The sequence below is a fragment of the Quercus suber genome, unplaced genomic scaffold (assembly GCF_002906115.3).
Source record: "Quercus suber isolate HL8 unplaced genomic scaffold, Cork oak 2.0 scaffold_862, whole genome shotgun sequence".
Lineage (NCBI taxonomy): Eukaryota > Viridiplantae > Streptophyta > Magnoliopsida > Fagales > Fagaceae > Quercus > Quercus suber.
The window spans coordinates 191,138-209,334 of record NW_027070292.1 but is presented as its reverse complement, the minus strand read 5'-3'; the positions used below and the strand labels follow the sequence as shown (position 1 = coordinate 209,334).

The 18,197-nt window shown below is 33.4% G+C and overlaps 1 protein-coding gene across 1 annotated transcript; it reads right to left on the bottom strand.

The window, feature by feature from the left end:
- Positions 1–3: 3 nt before the first annotated feature.
- LOC112001392 (uncharacterized) lies at positions 4–747 on the bottom strand. Its single transcript, XM_024033594.2, has 2 exons — positions 362–747; positions 4–269 (listed from the first exon to the last, which is right to left on the bottom strand). Exons 1-2 carry the CDS (start codon positions 521–523, stop codon positions 165–167), a joined length of 267 nt encoding a protein of 88 aa, XP_023889362.1. The 5' UTR covers positions 524–747; the 3' UTR covers positions 4–164.
- Between the last annotated feature and the right edge of the window lie 17,450 nt (positions 748–18,197).

Below are 18,197 nucleotides of genomic sequence, written 5' to 3'. Positions count from 1 at the left end.
GCATTTGAAAATAAAATTTGACACTACCATTTGCAGAATTGTATGGAGTTTACACTTTTATATCCACTCTAACCCAACCTAGATCCAGATCCCTTCAAAAAGAATAAAAAAGAAAAGAAAAAGAGATTGATTACAGAACTTGTAATTACTTCCATTATCAAATATTAGCAGCTCTTGACTTTCTCATTGTTCCTCATGTCCCTCAGATTCCTCCATAAGTACCTCCCGCTGGCCATGTTAACGAATACGCAGAACCCATTATGAATTGTCTGAAATGGTACAACATCCAAGTTAGGAGAAAGAAACAACACAAAAGGAAACAGAAAAAAAGGGGGAGAAATCGTGAAAGTTAATACCATACCTTTCTCAGATTGAATTCTTGTTTATCTTTCATTGATATATTTTCAACCGTAGAGTCCTCAAAAATGTTTTCTGTCTCTGGCGAAGAACGAACCGTCCGCCATGCAAAATATCCTGCTAGTATTGCGGAGAAAAACACCAAGATGAACCTCATAGGACACATTTTCTTAGGTTGGTTTTTGGGGAATCACAGAGAGGAAGAAGAGAGATGAATGAAGGGATTGAAGCTTCTCTAACAAAAACTTTCCTAGCTTTCTCACCAGGGAGGTTTGCAAAACAAAGACAATGAAAAGAATGAAAAGGCTGTGGTTTTTAAAAATAGTAAAGCATATGAGAGGGATGGATATAGAAAACGCGTTGTGGGTGAGACTGAGTGGTGATGGAAGTTCCTGAAAGGTTTATTTGTTATGTCTAGGTACTCGGTATGCCAATAGTTTGTTTACATTGTCAACGTTATTTTCACCAACTGCTACAAAACTTTGCTTTTGTCAATTTCTTATACATACCAGCTTTATGTTATGTTAGGTAGGAAGTATTCAAATAAACCAGCCCTTAGGCAGAACATGGAGGCCACTTTCCATATAATACAACGGTCCTAACCTAATGTCAGCTAGTAATGATCGGCTTCAGACCGTGACAAGGAATCATAATTTTTTTAAAACAATTATACGATTCATTAAATAAGTCATATGTCTAAAATTAGAAATAAATAGTTTCTTTAATTGTTTCATATATAATAAGATTTATATCAAAATAATCTCTCTTTTTTAGCGGGCGTTTGGGTAACGCGTTTTGCAGCGTTAGGCATTGTTTATGTGTTTTAAGCTTAGGGCCCATGGAACTGTTGCAAACAAATGAAGAAAACACAGACCCACGGCACAGTGTGAACAGTGTTTTGCCATTTAAAAAATATTTTGCTACAGTGTTTTCAGTAATAAATTTTCAGTATTCAGCAAAATAAGTGGTATCCAAATAGACCCTTACTCTAAACAAATATAAAATGTTTTCATAAATTAGTTTTTACTTAAAATGTGAACAGTGTTTTGCCATTTAAAAAATATTTTGCTACAGTGTTTTCAGTAATAAATTTTCAGTATTCAGCAAAATAAGTGGTATCCAAATAGACCCTTACTCTAAACAAATATAAAATGTTTTCATAAATTAGTTTTTACTTAAAATGTGAACAGTGTTTTGCCATTTAAAAAATATTTTGCTACAGTAGTTTTCAGTTATAGTGCTAAAATCATTTATGATTGAGTAAAATACTATTTTGGTCTCTAAACTTTAACAAAAATTTGTTTTTGGTCCCTAAACTTTAATAAATTCTTTTTTCATTCCTAAACTTTGTAAAGAGTTTTTTTCAAAATTTTAGAGACAACAATAGGGATGAAAAAAGTACTTTTTTCAATAGTTTAGGGATGAAAAAAAAAACATTTAGTAAAATTTAAGGACAAATAAAATTTGTTAATATTTTAGGGATGAAAATATTTTTAATAAGCTCTCTCTCTCTCTCTCTCTCTCTCTCTCTCTCTCTCTCTCTATATATATATATATATATATATATCTATGTATTTTAAAAATGAGTGAATTTAGTCTACTAATTTTTGTTGAGGAGTTGACCTAAAAAGAAAAAGGTACAGATACAACGGCAGCACATTAAGTAATGTACAATTTAGGGTGTGTTTGTTTTGGTATAAAACCATTTCAGAAAATGGTTTTACACCTCAGTGCGTGTTTGGTTGCGCATGGAAAATAAAATTTTCCGTAAAACCAATTCAGTTGACCGTGTAAAATGAGCCTTTGACCCGGAAATGGTTTTACATTTTTATTTTCACTTCAAACCATTTCCGGGTTAGACACGCAAAAGAGAGAGAGATAGAGAAAGAAGAGAGAACAGCTCACTCTACAAGCTCACACCGATCCAACCACGGTAGTCCGATCATCTCACTAATCCACACACGCCGAGCTCAGCCACTCGATCCTCTCCCTCATGGTAGTCGATCACCGAGGTCCACCCACTCTTTGTTCGGCGCCAAACGCAGACCCACGGTGAGTTTTCCTTCTCCAGTTGATTATGGCTCAGTCCGACGGCGTTTGTTTATGGGTTTGATCGTTTTACACCTCCGATCCACACACCTCACCTCACCTCACCTTCGATCCACACACCTCCGACCTCACCTCACCTCACCTCACCTCACCTCACCTCCGATCTACACACCGCCGACCTCACCTCACCTCACCTCCGATCCACACAAGTCCGATCCACATCCCCTCAAACTCAGATATGCCAAAATCCACACATAGTCGCATAAACAAACCATCCTCCGACCCACCTCTCGGATCCAATCTATAAATATATATATATATATATTTATATAAATATTTATATATTTATTTATTCATATAATTATTTAGTTTTTTTATTTAATTTTTTTAATTATCCATTTTTTATTTAAACTGTGTATTATTCATGGATGGATAGATTCTGTATTGAGCATATTGGGTCTTGCCAATTGTTATCTGTGTATTATTTAAACTGTGTAATATTTATTTATATTATTCTTTATTTGGTTTTGGGCTATGCTAATTAATATCAGGTTGACATATTTTAAACTGCTTATTTGGTTTGGATGTTTTCTATTCGTGGCTGTGTTTATTTACTGTGTTGATGGTACAGTTATACAGAAATAGAATGCAATGTGATTTATTGGTGTAAATATTGATTGTGATGGTATTATGTGCAGTTATCAATGTGGTTTATGTTGGTACTGTGATGGTGTAAATATTGATTGTAAATAGAATGCAATGTGATGGTATCAATGTGCAGTTATCAATGTGTTGGTACTGTGATAATGTAAATATTGATTGTAAATAGAATGCAATGTGATGGTATTGTGTTGGTATCAATGTGCAGTTATCAATGTGATGGTATTGTGATGGTGTAAATATTGATTGTAAATAGAATGCAATGTGATTTGGTACTCGTTATCAATATGGTTTGGATGTTTTCTGCTTGTGGCTGTTTTTATTTACTGTGTAATCAATAACATGCTTGTTTACATACCTCTTAGACTACAGTGTTTGTGATTTTGTTAGATGAAGAAAAAAACCAAAGCCGCAATTCTTACCTCAGTTGCATCTATCCTCCTTGTGGGGGTTGCATTGTTAAAGAAATTGCGGCGTAGATGTAGACGACTGCCTAGGGTGCCTTATGTTAATCATGCAGTCGAGAGAGAGGAATACATAAATAGTATTCTGCATGGAAGTGAGATACATTGTGTGAATCAACTTAGGATGAAGCCTATAACTTTTCACCACTTATGTCACATCCTCACTGAGGGGGAGCACGTACACCCGACTATTCACATGTCTGTTACTGAGCAAGTATTCATTTTCTTACACATTATTGGTCATAATGTGAGGTTCCGTGTAATGGGTAGTCGGATCTATAGATCAACTAAGACTGTTCATAGATACTTCAAGGTCGTCCTTAGGGGGGTCCTGAAATTATATATAGCTCTAATAAGAATGCGTAGCGAAGGTACACCCCCAGAGATAAGGAATAGCAGAAGGTTCTACCCATATTTTAAGGTAAATATTGCGACTTGTGTATTTTTGTAAATTGTGAAGATTTGTGTAATTTTAAACTATTATGTCTGTCGAAAATTAGGATTGTGTTGGAGCAATAGATGGTACACATGTTCATGTGTGCCACCTGAAATACAAGGAAGATTTCGTGGTCGCAAAGATGGAACCACGCAAAATGTGTTAGCTGCCATTAGTTTTGACTTAAAGTTCACTTATGTATTGGCTGGATGGGAAGGCAATGCACATGGTTCACGAGTGTTAAATGATGCATTTGCTAGGTCAGGGGGATTTTCAATTCCCGACGATATTATATGATTACTTCACCTTTTTGGTTTATTAGTTTAATAAATATTGTGCGTTTTCCCAACCATAGTAGTGATTTGGTTTTATTTTTGAATATATGTAGGTAAATATTATCTTGGTAATACTGGGTATGGTAATAAAAATGGAATATTGTCACCTTATCGGAGTGTGCGATATCACTTGAAAGAGTTTAATGATCGTCTTCCTGAGAATGAGTAAGAATTGTTCAACCTCCGACACTCTTCATTGAGAACTACCATTGAGTGAGGGTTTGGAGTGTTGAAGAAATGTTTTTGAGTGTTGGATGCAGAACCATTTTGGTCTTTTGAAACCCAAGTGAAAGTAGTGTTAGCATATTGTGTGGTTCATAATCACATTATGGGGGTTGAACCAAACATAGCCTTAGTCTACTGGTTTATCTAGAGGGGGAGAAAGAGACATAGACGAGTTAAAAAAGGGTATTGAGAAATTAATCATTTTACCAAACCCTTTTTTCCTCCATTATTATTATTTTAAATTTTTTTTTTTCAGAATCATTTTCCTCCATTTTATAATAGAGATAAATGGACTTCTCACGTTATAGTCTTTTAGCAACAATATAATTTTAATTAAAAAAAAATTAAAATCTCACTATTAATTTAAAATAGAAGTATAATTCTGAGTTTTTTTTGTTTTTTTTTTAAATAATTTGTTGTTAAATTTAGAAATTTTTTGCATGGATGTGTGTTGTGGTGGTCAATGGTTGTGAGTCCTACCTTTTGCATGTGCCAGGATGATTGTTGACTTATTCATGGTTGGCTAAGATTGTTTGACTTGAAATTCTAGAGTTAGAAGGCCGAGTCAGATGGGCTTTTATGAATGAGTTGGGCCCCATTATTACAAGGCCTAGAATTCTCATCCTTTGGGCTCGACACAGTGCACAATGAATTTGAAATTCACTTGGGCTTTGGACTAGTCACTAGTCAGTGACTTCTGTTAACTCTTAAGTCGAATTCTTAACAATAGGTTGATGCCCAAAAGGACAGAAGGGACCATATACAAAAATTCAAACATTCTATGGTACGATCAATGTTTTTGGGAGTACGCTTCTTAACGTTAAGTTAGGGTTCAATATTGATAAGGGTAAATTTATAATTTTGATGAACTCGTCCATATTAGGCAAAGGAGACGGCCCTGATGAACTTGTCGGCCTCACTTTCATAAACAACCAAGTATAAAGACAACGGTTCCCTTGAAGTTGACAGGTGCGCCGTGAGGCCGACAAGCATTTGAACGAGACGACTAGAGCACATAAACGGGATAAGAAGTTGACAGAAGGAAGCTGTAGGGAATAAACAAACCTTTGATGAGTCTAACATAGCCTTACTTGGTCTCCACGCACTAGGGGTGGCTCTACACTTTGTTCAGGGGGTTCAAATGAACCCCCTAACTTCCCAAAAAAAAATTATATATAATTATAATAATTTTTTTTTGTTAGTTTAATACTCTAATATATTTTTAAAAATATTTTTGCACATCCTAACTTAAATCTTATACACCCTTATTGCAAGTATTTCTAACTCTAAGAGTATGAGTAAGTGTTTGTGAACTATAAGTGTCACTTTTTATTATAAATTTATATTATATGTGTGTGAGTGTGTCTAATATTAATTGTGTGCATTAGTTTTTGTTATAATGATATTTGTGTGAATAGTGATGTGTGTGGATGCTTATGTGTACAGTATAAATATAATATAACTTTATATAATTTAATAATTAGGAAATAGAGAGGGTTTATTATATATGTGTGTATTGGTATAATGTTATAATAACTTTTTGTTATAAAATAAGAAAAATTCAAGAAGAAAAATTGTAAAGTTAGTGATTGTTCAAGCATTTGATCGGTTAAGTAAACACGTAGTGTATTATTTTATGTATAAATGAGTGTGATTGTGTGCATCAATAATTAATAGAGTGCCAATAAGTTAAGTTTATTCATTTAGTTTTAAATATTTTTATAAAAACAATGACAAATTAATAGATAATAACAATTGCATAAAAATAAAAATGTTAGACAAACTTAACAAAACAAAATGGTTATACCTACTCACATTGGTAATAAACTACTTATAATGAACTATCATGTAACAATTCAAAATTTGAAAACTTGTAGAAGGAAATTGTAAGACTTCATTTTCTTTTTCTGTCGATAACTCGATATATTTTAGTTCTTTTTTTATTAAAAATTTTTTAATGTAAGTTTCTTAATGACCCCTTCAAACAAAATTCCTGGAGCCGCCACTGCCACGCACAAGTATATAAGGAAATATCTTGCACCCCACGATTAACTCTAATTAAGGAGAGTCCTATAAGGAAAGGATCCCGTAAGATACGCGAATTAAAGAAGATCTCTCCCACAAGGAAAGATCTTCTAAGCCAAGGAACGAATATCAGCCCTATGCTACTATAAAAACCTCAAGACCCTCACAAATCAAGGTACGCATAATTCATCCCAGCTTTGGCACTCTAGAGTTGTGAGAAGCTTTTCAACTTAACTTTCGGGGGGTCTTTGGCCAGTACCACACCGGTACTCTCTTAAGGTCTTCTTATTCTGTGTTGTGCAGTTATTGTTTTGAGCAGGTGAGGACCGTGTGACTTACTGATGATTTTTGGCATCATCAAATATAATATGGGTAATGAATGTGAACTATATTTCCATGTGTGATTTTGTAAGTGTTTGTCCAAATAATAATAAAAAAATAAAAGAATAAAAGAAACATGTGTTGTCGTGTAACATAGCGAAACCTATTATTAGATTTGATGTAAGCGCTATATTACTTGGCTTTCTCACAAAATTTTTATTTAATGTAACGTGAATTAGTAATAGGCGTGACATAATTACTATGTGATCATATTACTAGTAATAGCCTAATAATAGGACCATACCCACACACAAAAGAAAATGTGAATTTCGTAGAATTTTCCCATATAATGTTATTCAAAATAATCTGAAACTCAATTAAATCCTAATGTAAAAAAAAAAAAAAAAAAACGAAGTTCACTACTTAAAAAGATGAAATTATGCTTTGAAAACTTCATTTTCGTGTTATAGTACTAAAATCATTTATGATTCTATTCTAAATTTTCTTAATGATCTCTCTTTCTATATACATTGAGCATTTACATCAACTCGTGCAAAAATTTATATTTATTTTAGTATAAGAGCCTACTTATAGTCTCATTGTTTCAATCCTAGCCCTCCACTTGGATGGTAAGTGATTCTTCTCTTGGATATTTGTCACATTCCCCTTATCCCCTCCCTTTGAGGTTATGCTGTGTAGGAAACAGGCTATGCGGGCACTGTTCAAGTGTCATTCAGTTATTAATGTAGTATGTCTAGTTAGTATAGAACATTTAATGCGGAGGAGGAGGTGTCTTCACCAGGAAGTTTCCTTTGAGACTTATCCAGGTCAACTACTATTGACCTCCTTGGTTGGGCAAATTTAACTTTGCCTGTGAGCTTTGTGGCATCTTCGGCTCATCCGCTTCCTAGCTCTTTCTTCATACTTACAATTTCCTTGGACGATTTTTCTTTCTCGGCTTGGATGAGCTTATACAGATCACTCAGTTGGGTCTGGTTAGAGTCCAGTTAAGGCCCAATCCGTTGTATGTTCTTTAGGTCCTTACAGTACTTATTCCCATAATCGATATAGCATAGTTGACTTAATTACTCTTGATAAGAGAAAAGTCCTCTTTGTGGAGACAATATTATGGACATATATATATATACCTTTTTATAACAATGTCAAATCATAAAATTAAAGGCTTAACATAGGCAATAGATGTAATGAGTGATCAAATTGATGCATAAAATGTAAATAAGTACAAGAAGTCTCATACATTAAAAATTAAGATATAAAGCTAGTAATTTTATAATCTAATGATACTTTTTCTAGTAAATGAGGAGATCCAACATCTCACCATTGTATTTTTTTTTTGGTTAAAGCAGATAAAGTGAGAGGAGTATTCCAAGTAATCAAGGCCTATGCCCATTAATGCTTGGTGTGCAAGTCAGACATATACTTGTGCTAGAAGTTTTTTAACTATAGTTAATGTAGGGTAATGTAAGAGCATAGTGGCGACTAATGTGGCAGCCACATAGGCAACCTGTGTCATTTTTTATGAGTCCAGTTGTGTTTTATTTATATTTATTATTCAGTCAAAGTTAATTATGGAGTTTTGTTGGTAGTACTCCCATCCTAGTACTTTTATCTAGGAAGTTGTCTAGCATTTATTTGTATGCAAGTATATCTAATACAATGCAATCTCTCTCTCTCTCTCTCTCTCTCTCTCTCTCTCTCTCTCTCTCTCTCTCTCTCTCTCTTTGGTATAATGTAATAGAGATTGTGGGTTCTCATTTATAGTATTTTAACAACATTGGAATTTTAATTGGAAAAAAAAAAATCTCACTATTAATTTGAGAAATATTTCTGATTTAAAAAATATATAAATTTGTTAAATTTGGAAATTTTGTGCATGGTCTGTGTTGTGTGGTTAATTTCTTGTGGATTTGTTAAGAGCATTGGTAACTCAACTAGTTGGTAACTTGGTATATACTAGAGTATCTAGAATTAGAAAAATAATAATAATAATAATAAAAGGATGTGGGTCGTACCTCTTGCTCTTGCCAGGATGATTGTTGACTTTATTCATGGTTGGCAAAGATTGTTTGACTTGAGATTCTAGACTAGAAGGCCGAGTCAGATGGCCTTTTTTGAATGCGCTGGGCCCATTATTACAAGGCCTAGAGTTTCATCCTTTGGGCTTATCACAGTGCACAATGAATATGAAACTCACCTGGGCTTTGAACTAGTCAGCGATTTTATCTTTAGTCGAATTCTTAACAGCGGGTTGATACCCAAAAGGACAGAAAGGGCCTATATACAAAAATTCACACATCGGGCCTTCTATGATTTCTATGTTTTTTTTTTTTTGAGCAATGATTTCTATGTTTTTTAGGACCACGTCTACGATACCTAACATTAAGTTAATGTTCAATATGATGACTAACAAATGTGATAAATTTATTGAGAGCGATCTTGTTACTATTTGGCCCCAAAAAGGAAAAAAAAAATGAAAAACATATAACGTGATGGAATCCACTATAAAACTTGACGTAAACACTATTTTATTTGATTTTCTCCCAAAGTTACAGCTTAATATGACACGTGTTAGTAATAGATGTGACAAAATTACTACTATGTGTAAGTGTAATCCTATTACTAGTAACAATACCATACCCACTAAAAAAGAAAGAAAAGAGTTAAGAAAGGATGAAATCATGGTTTAATTTCTGTGTAGTTTAGCCCGAAGACAAAAAAGTTGCAAGTGCTTCTTTAATAAAATAAATTCGAAGTGCTTCTCCAAATATAAGGGAATCTATCCTATGCCCGTAATGGAGGAGGTGCTGTAGATTCTGAGATGGAATTCCATCAACCATTCTCTTTACTCTATAGTGCCGTTACATTACTAAAGTTTCTCACTACACTGCCCCACATTATTTATATTAAATGCTACTAGGATTATTATTATTATTATTATTATTTTTAGAATACTAAATATTTTTACACACATACGAAAAGAAGGGAGAAAGTTTTTTAAAGAAACTTACAGTGGTGTATATTCAAAAGTGTCTAAATGCTACTAAGATTAAATTTCTCCTTCTAGGAAAGTTTTAAAGTTGTCCATCCAATATATTATTCTATTTGGATATTAATATTAGTTATTGTGAAAGGAAAAAAAAAAAAAAAAAAAAGAGAAAAAGAAATCGAAACGAATTTTTTATTAATCCTAAAAAGGAGAAGCAAGTGAAAAAAAAAAAAAAATTTTTTTTTTTTTTGGATAATTTCAAGTCACTTTATTCGAGCAACTTGTTTAAGTGGCCAGGTTCTGAGTTCTGACGTATGAAGAATGAAATAGGGGATAAAAAATTACCTCTTTCTAACTCCAAATAATGAGAATTAAAAAGTGTAAAATATCTATCAATTTTTTTTTTCTTGGCGTAATTTTTGTAGTGGCTATGAATTACATATACTCACTTATTCGGAGATAAGGCAAATAATTAGTGCAAAAAACAAAGAAAAAAAAAAAAAAAAAAAAGAGAGTCCAAATTAAGACTCCAAGAAGTCTGTTCCGAAAAAAAAAAAATTAGGATTGCCAAATTTGTAAAAAGTCTTGTGCCTAGCTTTTACTGCTATGCTAATTAGACCTAGCTTCTACGCACCTTGTTTTAAGTTTATGCCTCATGAATATTAATGTTCTTCCACCATTCTGATACATAATATTCGGTTCAATTCAGTACAATCACCCTTTCATTGCCTGACGTTCGGTGCAACAATTGTCTAAAAAATCAGTATATAAGTATCATACCAAAGGAAACTTTTAAGCTGTACATAAAGTGAGCAACAATGTACACAGCATGTTGCAAGCAAGAAGCTTCTCTATATGAATTGGGGGTGATATTGATGAAAGAGGAAGTCTATAGACCAAAAAAAAAAATCAATTTTTCACAGCTGCTTACGTGATGGTAGGTAAAAAAATAATGTTAGTAGTGAGTTCAAATAAAAACCAGTAAAAATTTTTCAATCAAATTATTGCACAAAATTATGTGAAATTTTTGCAGGTATCGATGCTATCAATATATGGTTTTCTTTTATCTTGCTCTGGTATCTCTTAAGCAACTTTGAAGGGACTAGGATGTAGTGGAATCCAATCTTTTTGACCCACAATTCCCATTGGCTTCATCCCACCTTTCTTCCCAAGAAAAAGCACCCAGTCTCAAATGTTTTAGGAAATATTATTTCAATGACCACTATAGGGTACCTGTTGTATGATTGATCATACATGATTATAGAATTAAGATCGAATTCCTGAGATTCAAAAATTGTTGCTAGTTTCGGTGGAGGTGAGAGATTCCAGCATGTTTCTCATGAGTCATGCTAAATAATTAGCACTTACTCAAAATATTTGGTAGTGAAGTCACAATATGGACCCCAGTTAATGATCAATACTCCCAAGTCCGTTGTATCTTTCTGTGTGAAAATAATCAGTGTTCCTAATTTAAACATTAACTGTGATCCAACAAGCATATGAATGTGACTGTTATTTGTCATGGGTCACGCCTCATGACTATGTCGTCATGTTGTATACCACTTCTTCTTGCCCCACAACAAAAGCATGGTGAAGATTTGAGTGTAAAGGCAATAACCACTATCCATAGGATATCGGAGGTGGGGCTTCTATCCAAGCTCCTCAAGTTTGGTAGTGGGCTTGTGACGACATAGAGGGAGGTACGAGCAAGTAAGTCAATGCGTACCCATACCGGCAATATATATCATACCGACTATTAAATCGGTATCGATATTCTTCTAAAATATACCAAATAAAATACAAGGTTGTACTAGAGATTTTTCGGGGTTTGTACAATAAAAATAATTATAAAACATGTTACTTAGGCTAATATATTGGTTCATTTAACTTAGTCTAATGTTTGGGCTTATAAAATATGTGTATTTTAAATTATATGTAATATATATATATAATCTTGAAATGGTACGAAATTGACTCCCATGGTATAAAAGTCAGTAATAACAATAATATTTAATTTCTATGACTTATAGTCTTAAATTTTAAGAACTATGTTTGGTAAGAATGATTTTAGGAAGAATGAGCATGAGAGGAGTGACAAGGGAGAGAGAAGAGTATTTTCTCTTATTTGTATTTGGATTCAAGTATAAAAATAATTAGGGTAAAAATAGTTAATACCTCTGAAATCTGGGTTAATGTCAATTAGGTTCAAAACTTTTCAAAATTGACTAACTTAGTCCCTAATCACTGTGAGAAAGAAGAAAAATGAGTAACGATTTAGGGACCAAGTTAAGTTTGGGACCGAGTTGGTTAGTTTTGAAAAATCTTGAACCTGGTTGGTATTAGTTCAAACTTTAGGGGCATTAACTATATTCTACCCAAATAATTATCTATAAAATAACAACACTTTTATTGTGATTTTTTTTTTTTTTGGTTGTTGTCATTTCTTACCTTTAAAATCTCTTTATAAATTTAATTACCAACTCAATCGAACAATATAAATCATATTATACTTGTAGTTTACCACAAAATTTCAATTTAAAATCCAAAACAGATTCAAGCAGGGATGGAAATAGGTGGGGTCGGGGCCTCCCTAGTCTTAAGAAAAAAATATATATATATATATATATATATATATATATATATAGAAAGAAGGGGGCCCATATATAAAATTGTAAAAAAATATCTATACATACATACATATATATATATATATATATTGTATGTATGTATAGGTATTGGTGATAACAACCGATCGTCAGTTAGTTCCCATCCTTGCCTCTTCTATAGCCAACAGATATATCGTCTCCACAATCCCAAGACCCAACTACCAAAGACCAACCCAAGGCTAACCCAATTATAGTTTAGCCTTAGCATCCCTCCTTCTAGGATAGTCACCCCATACACAGTAGAAGACCCTTTTGGCCCCATAGTATCCCAAAAGCCTTCTTACCAATCTAGGAAATCAAGCTCTTTCCATATCAGAAAACAGTTTGTCCAGCATATCTCTTATATTAAGCCTCACTTGGTCCATATAACAGATTCCCTAGCACTGGCCATGAAAGTTTTACCCAATGAATGGCATTTCCTCCCAAAAAGCCCAAAGAAAAACATCAGATTCTACAAGAGCATCCTTATTCAAGAAAAGTCTGCTCGAATAGAAAACATCATGAACAAAGGGGTTCTCTACCACAAATTCATTATCACAGGATTTGATAGCTGTAAAGATTGGGGCCAGCATCCCTCTTTGTTGAAAGTTCTCAAGGATCTTAAAAGTCTCACATACATATATATATATATATATATATGTATGTATATATATATATATGTATGTATNTTCTCTCTCTCTCTCTCTCTCCCAATACACAAATTGCATTAAAGAGGTTCCCGGCAACAAACCTCAAGTACCATAACTATTTCTTCCATTTTAGTTCTCTTGTAAATGTAGTTTGATGGATAGAGTAACAGTTAGATGGACATTTTGATGACGGATGCTTGCTTTCTTTTTACATCCAAATGGTTGGTTTTAGTGTAATTGGTTATGTATACAATATCCTACCTTTGCTACTAACAGAAGGATGTTTGGGTGTGTAAGAATAGAGATGAAATGATAACACTAACCCATTTTTAGTTTCTTCCAATAATTTAGTAATTTTCTTTGTATAAAATTATAATCAAAGTGTTCTCTCTTCTGTAGACAAAATAAAGGGTCTGTGAAACTTTTGGCTATGGCAACGACATTGGAGTGAAGCTTGGCAAATCTGCAATGTTGGTTTTGTGGTTGGTTTAAGAAGCTTGGTTGTGAAACCAAGGTTGATGTTGTGGGTGTTTGTGTTGAATTTGTGAGATGTTTGTTGACTACCAAGGAGATCTATGAAACAATTGAAGGAGGTGGCTTTGATGTCATGTTAAAGATGCTCTAATACCATGTAAATAAATTGTAGGAGATTGAAAATAGATGCAAAGATATAAAAGAATAACATAAGAGCACACAAGAAGAATTAAATAATTCGGACTAATGACCTACGTCCACAGAGGAAAATCATTAACTGATGCATCTTTAGTATAAGCTCAATTCATGTGTTACAATGAACTTAGTATGAGTATTTATAATTGGTTTAACCCAATGATGGAGTTGTGACCTTTTAGGTTGGTTAAATCAAAGATTCGACCAAAGTAAATGAAAATAGTTTCGGGATGCCACTCAATAGGAGGTAGCGGATTTCAATCAACGCGATCAAGCCATAGGGGTGTCTAATCTACCAAACTTGTCCATACCTAACTTGTCACCACCCAATCCTACTGCTCTGGCGGTCGGATGTAGGTTTTGACCTCAAAAAATCTGTTCCTGGCGGGTTGGTTCCGAGTCTCCTTCTTCAAAACTTGTGAAACTTGACCTGACCTAAATATGATATTTTTGACGATTTCTCAAGCTTTTCGACTACTTTTTTAGCTTGATTTGATGGATTTCGGCAACGAACCAACTAGATTTGGCAGAGATACACTAGATTCGGAAGAAATTCTTCAAATCTGGCGAGTACTCTGCACGATTTGTTGAAAATCTCCCTAGATCTGACAAGATCTCATTGGTTTTCAGCTTCACTCAAAACCAATCACCATCCGACAAAACCTGACACCCTTACAGGTCGGTTGCAGGTCTGGAAATTCTCCACCCGCTCTGATTGGGTCGGTTATGGGTTGGGCACAAACTCGACCCCCAGACAACCCTAGTGATGGTGATGGCACTCTCAACTACCAGCGAGGAGCGACGTTGGAAAAGTTAAGTTTCTACGATTAATGTTTGGCCCAAATTTTTAGGTTTTAGCAAAAGTAGTTTTTTTTTTTTGGGTAACTGCACTTCCCTTTCTTAAGGTTTGGAGAAATGTTACTCCACTCCAAACTTAAAGTGAAAAAATAGTCAACCCCAATGACATTTGTTTAACCAATCACGTTTAACCAATCACAATTAACTTAATGTTAAAATTTTCGTGATTCTCAAAAAATATATTATAAATTTGTGGACTCCAAATGTCCATTGGAGTCTTTTGTGATTCTTATCCATTGTATAATGTAATAGAGATATGTGGGTTCTCATTTATAGTATTTTAACAACATTGGAATTTTAATTGGAAAAAAAAAAATCTCACTATTAATTTGAGAATATTTCTGATTTAAAAAATATATAAATTTGTTAAATTTGGAAATTTGTGCATGGTCTGTGTTGTGTGGTTAATTTCTTGTGGATTTGTTAAGAGCATTGGTAACTCAACTAGTTGGTAACTTGGTATATACTAGAGTATCTAGAATTAGAAAAATAATAATAATAATAATAAAAGGATGTGGGTCGTACCTCTTGCTCTTGCCAGGATGATTGTTGACTTTATTCATGGTTGGCAAAGATTGTTTGACTTGAGATTCTAGGACTAGAAGGCGAGTCAGATGGCCTTTTTTGAATGCGCTGGGCCCATTATTACAAGGCCTAGAGTTTCATCCTTTGGGCTTATCACAGTGCACAATGAATATGAAACTCACCTGGGCTTTGAACTAGTCAGCGATTTTATCTTTAGTCGAATTCTTAACAGCGGGTTGATACCCAAAAGGACAGAAAGGGCCTATATACAAAAATTCACACATCGGGCCTTCTATGATTTCTATGTTTTTTTTTTTTTGAGCAATGATTTCTATGTTTTTTAGGACCACGTCTACGATACCTAACATTAAGTTAATGTTCAATATGATGACTAACAAATGTGATAAATTTATTGAGAGCGATCTTGTTACTATTTGGCCCCAAAAAAGGAAAAAAAAAATGAAAAACATATAACGTGATGGAATCCACTATAAAAACTTGACGTAAACACTATTTTATTTGATTTTCTCCCAAAGTTACAGCTTAATATGACACGTGTTAGTAATAGATGTGACAAAATTACTACTATGTGTAAGTGTAATCCTATTACTAGTAACAATACCATACCCACTAAAAAAGAAAGAAAAGAGTTAAGAAAGGATGAAATCATGGTTTAATTTCTGTGTAGTTTAGCCCGAAGACAAAAAAGTTGCAAGTGCTTCTTTAATAAAATAAATTCGAAGTGCTTCTCCAAATATAAGGGAATCTATCCTATGCCCGTAATGGAGGAGGTGCTGTAGATTCTGAGATGGAATTCCATCAACCATTCTCTTTACTCTATAGTGCCGTTACATTACTAAAGTTTCTCACTACACTGCCCCACATTATTTATATTAAATGCTACTAGGATTATTATTATTATTATTATTATTTTTAGAATACTAAATATTTTTACACACATACGAAAAGAAGGGAGAAAGTTTTTTAAAGAAACTTACAGTGGTGTATATTCAAAAGTGTCTAAATGCTACTAAGATTAAATTTCTCCTTCTAGGAAAGTTTTAAAGTTGTCCATCCAATATATTATTCTATTTGGATATTAATATTAGTTATTGTGAAAGGAAAAAAAAAAAAAAAAAAAAGAGAAAAAGAAATCGAAACGAATTTTTTATTAATCCTAAAAAGGAGAAGCAAGTGAAAAAAAAAAAAAAATTTTTTTTTTTTTTGGATAATTTCAAGTCACTTTATTCGAGCAACTTGTTTAAGTGGCCAGGTTCTGAGTTCTGACGTATGAAGAATGAAATAGGGGATAAAAAATTACCTCTTTCTAACTCCAAATAATGAGAATTAAAAAGTGTAAAATATCTATCAATTTTTTTTTTCTTGGCGTAATTTTTGTAGTGGCTATGAATTACATATACTCACTTATTCGGAGATAAGGCAAATAATTAGTGCAAAAAACAAAGAAAAAAAAAAAAAAAAAAAAGAGAGTCCAAATTAAGACTCCAAGAAGTCTGTTCCGAAAAAAAAAAAATTAGGATTGCCAAATTTGTAAAAAGTCTTGTGCCTAGCTTTTACTGCTATGCTAATTAGACCTAGCTTCTACGCACCTTGTTTTAAGTTTATGCCTCATGAATATTAATGTTCTTCCACCATTCTGATACATAATATTCGGTTCAATTCAGTACAATCACCCTTTCATTGCCTGACGTTCGGTGCAACAATTGTCTAAAAAATCAGTATATAAGTATCATACCAAAGGAAACTTTTAAGCTGTACATAAAGTGAGCAACAATGTACACAGCATGTTGCAAGCAAGAAGCTTCTCTATATGAATTGGGGGTGATATTGATGAAAGAGGAAGTCTATAGACCAAAAAAAAAAATCAATTTTTTCACAGCTGCTTACGTGATGGTAGGTAAAAAAATAATGTTAGTAGTGAGTTCAAATAAAAACCAGTAAAAATTTTTCAATCAAATTATTGCACAAAATTATGTGAAATTTTTGCAGGTATCGATGCTATCAATATATGGGTTTCTTTTTATCTTGCTCTGGTATCTCTTAAGCAACTTTGAAGGGACTAGGATGTAGTGGAATCCAATCTTTTTGACCCACAATTCCCATTGGCTTCATCCCACCTTTCTTCCCAAGAAAAAGCACCCAGTCTCAAATGTTTTAGGAAATATTATTTCAATGACCACTATAGGGTACCTGTTGTATGATTGATCATACATGATTATAGAATTAAGATCGAATTCCTGAGATTCAAAAATTGTTGCTAGTTTCGGTGGAGGTGAGAGATTCCAGCATGTTTCTCATGAGTCATGCTAAATAATTAGCACTTACTCAAAATATTTGGTAGTGAAGTCACAATATGGACCCCAGTTAATGATCAATACTCCCAAGTCCGTTGTATCTTTCTGTGTGAAAATAATCAGTGTTCCTAATTTAAACATTAACTGTGATCCAACAAGCATATGAATGTGACTGTTATTTGTCATGGGTCACGCCTCATGACTATGTCGTCATGTTGTATACCACTTCTTCTTGCCCCACAACAAAAGCATGGTGAAGATTTGAGTGTAAAGGCAATAACCACTATCCATAGGATATCGGAGGTGGGGCTTCTATCCAAGCTCCTCAAGTTTGGTAGTGGGCTTGTGACGACATAGAGGGAGGTACGAGCAAGTAAGTCAATGCGTACCCATACCGGCAATATATATCATACCGACTATTAAATCGGTATCGATATTCTTCTAAAATATACCAAATAAAATACAAGGTTGTACTAGAGATTTTTCGGGGTTTGTACAATAAAAATAATTATAAAACATGTTACTTAGGCTAATATATTGGTTCATTTAACTTAGTCTAATGTTTGGGCTTATAAAATATGTGTATTTTAAATTATATGTAATATATATATATAATCTTGAAATGGTACGAAATTGACTCCCATGGTATAAAAGTC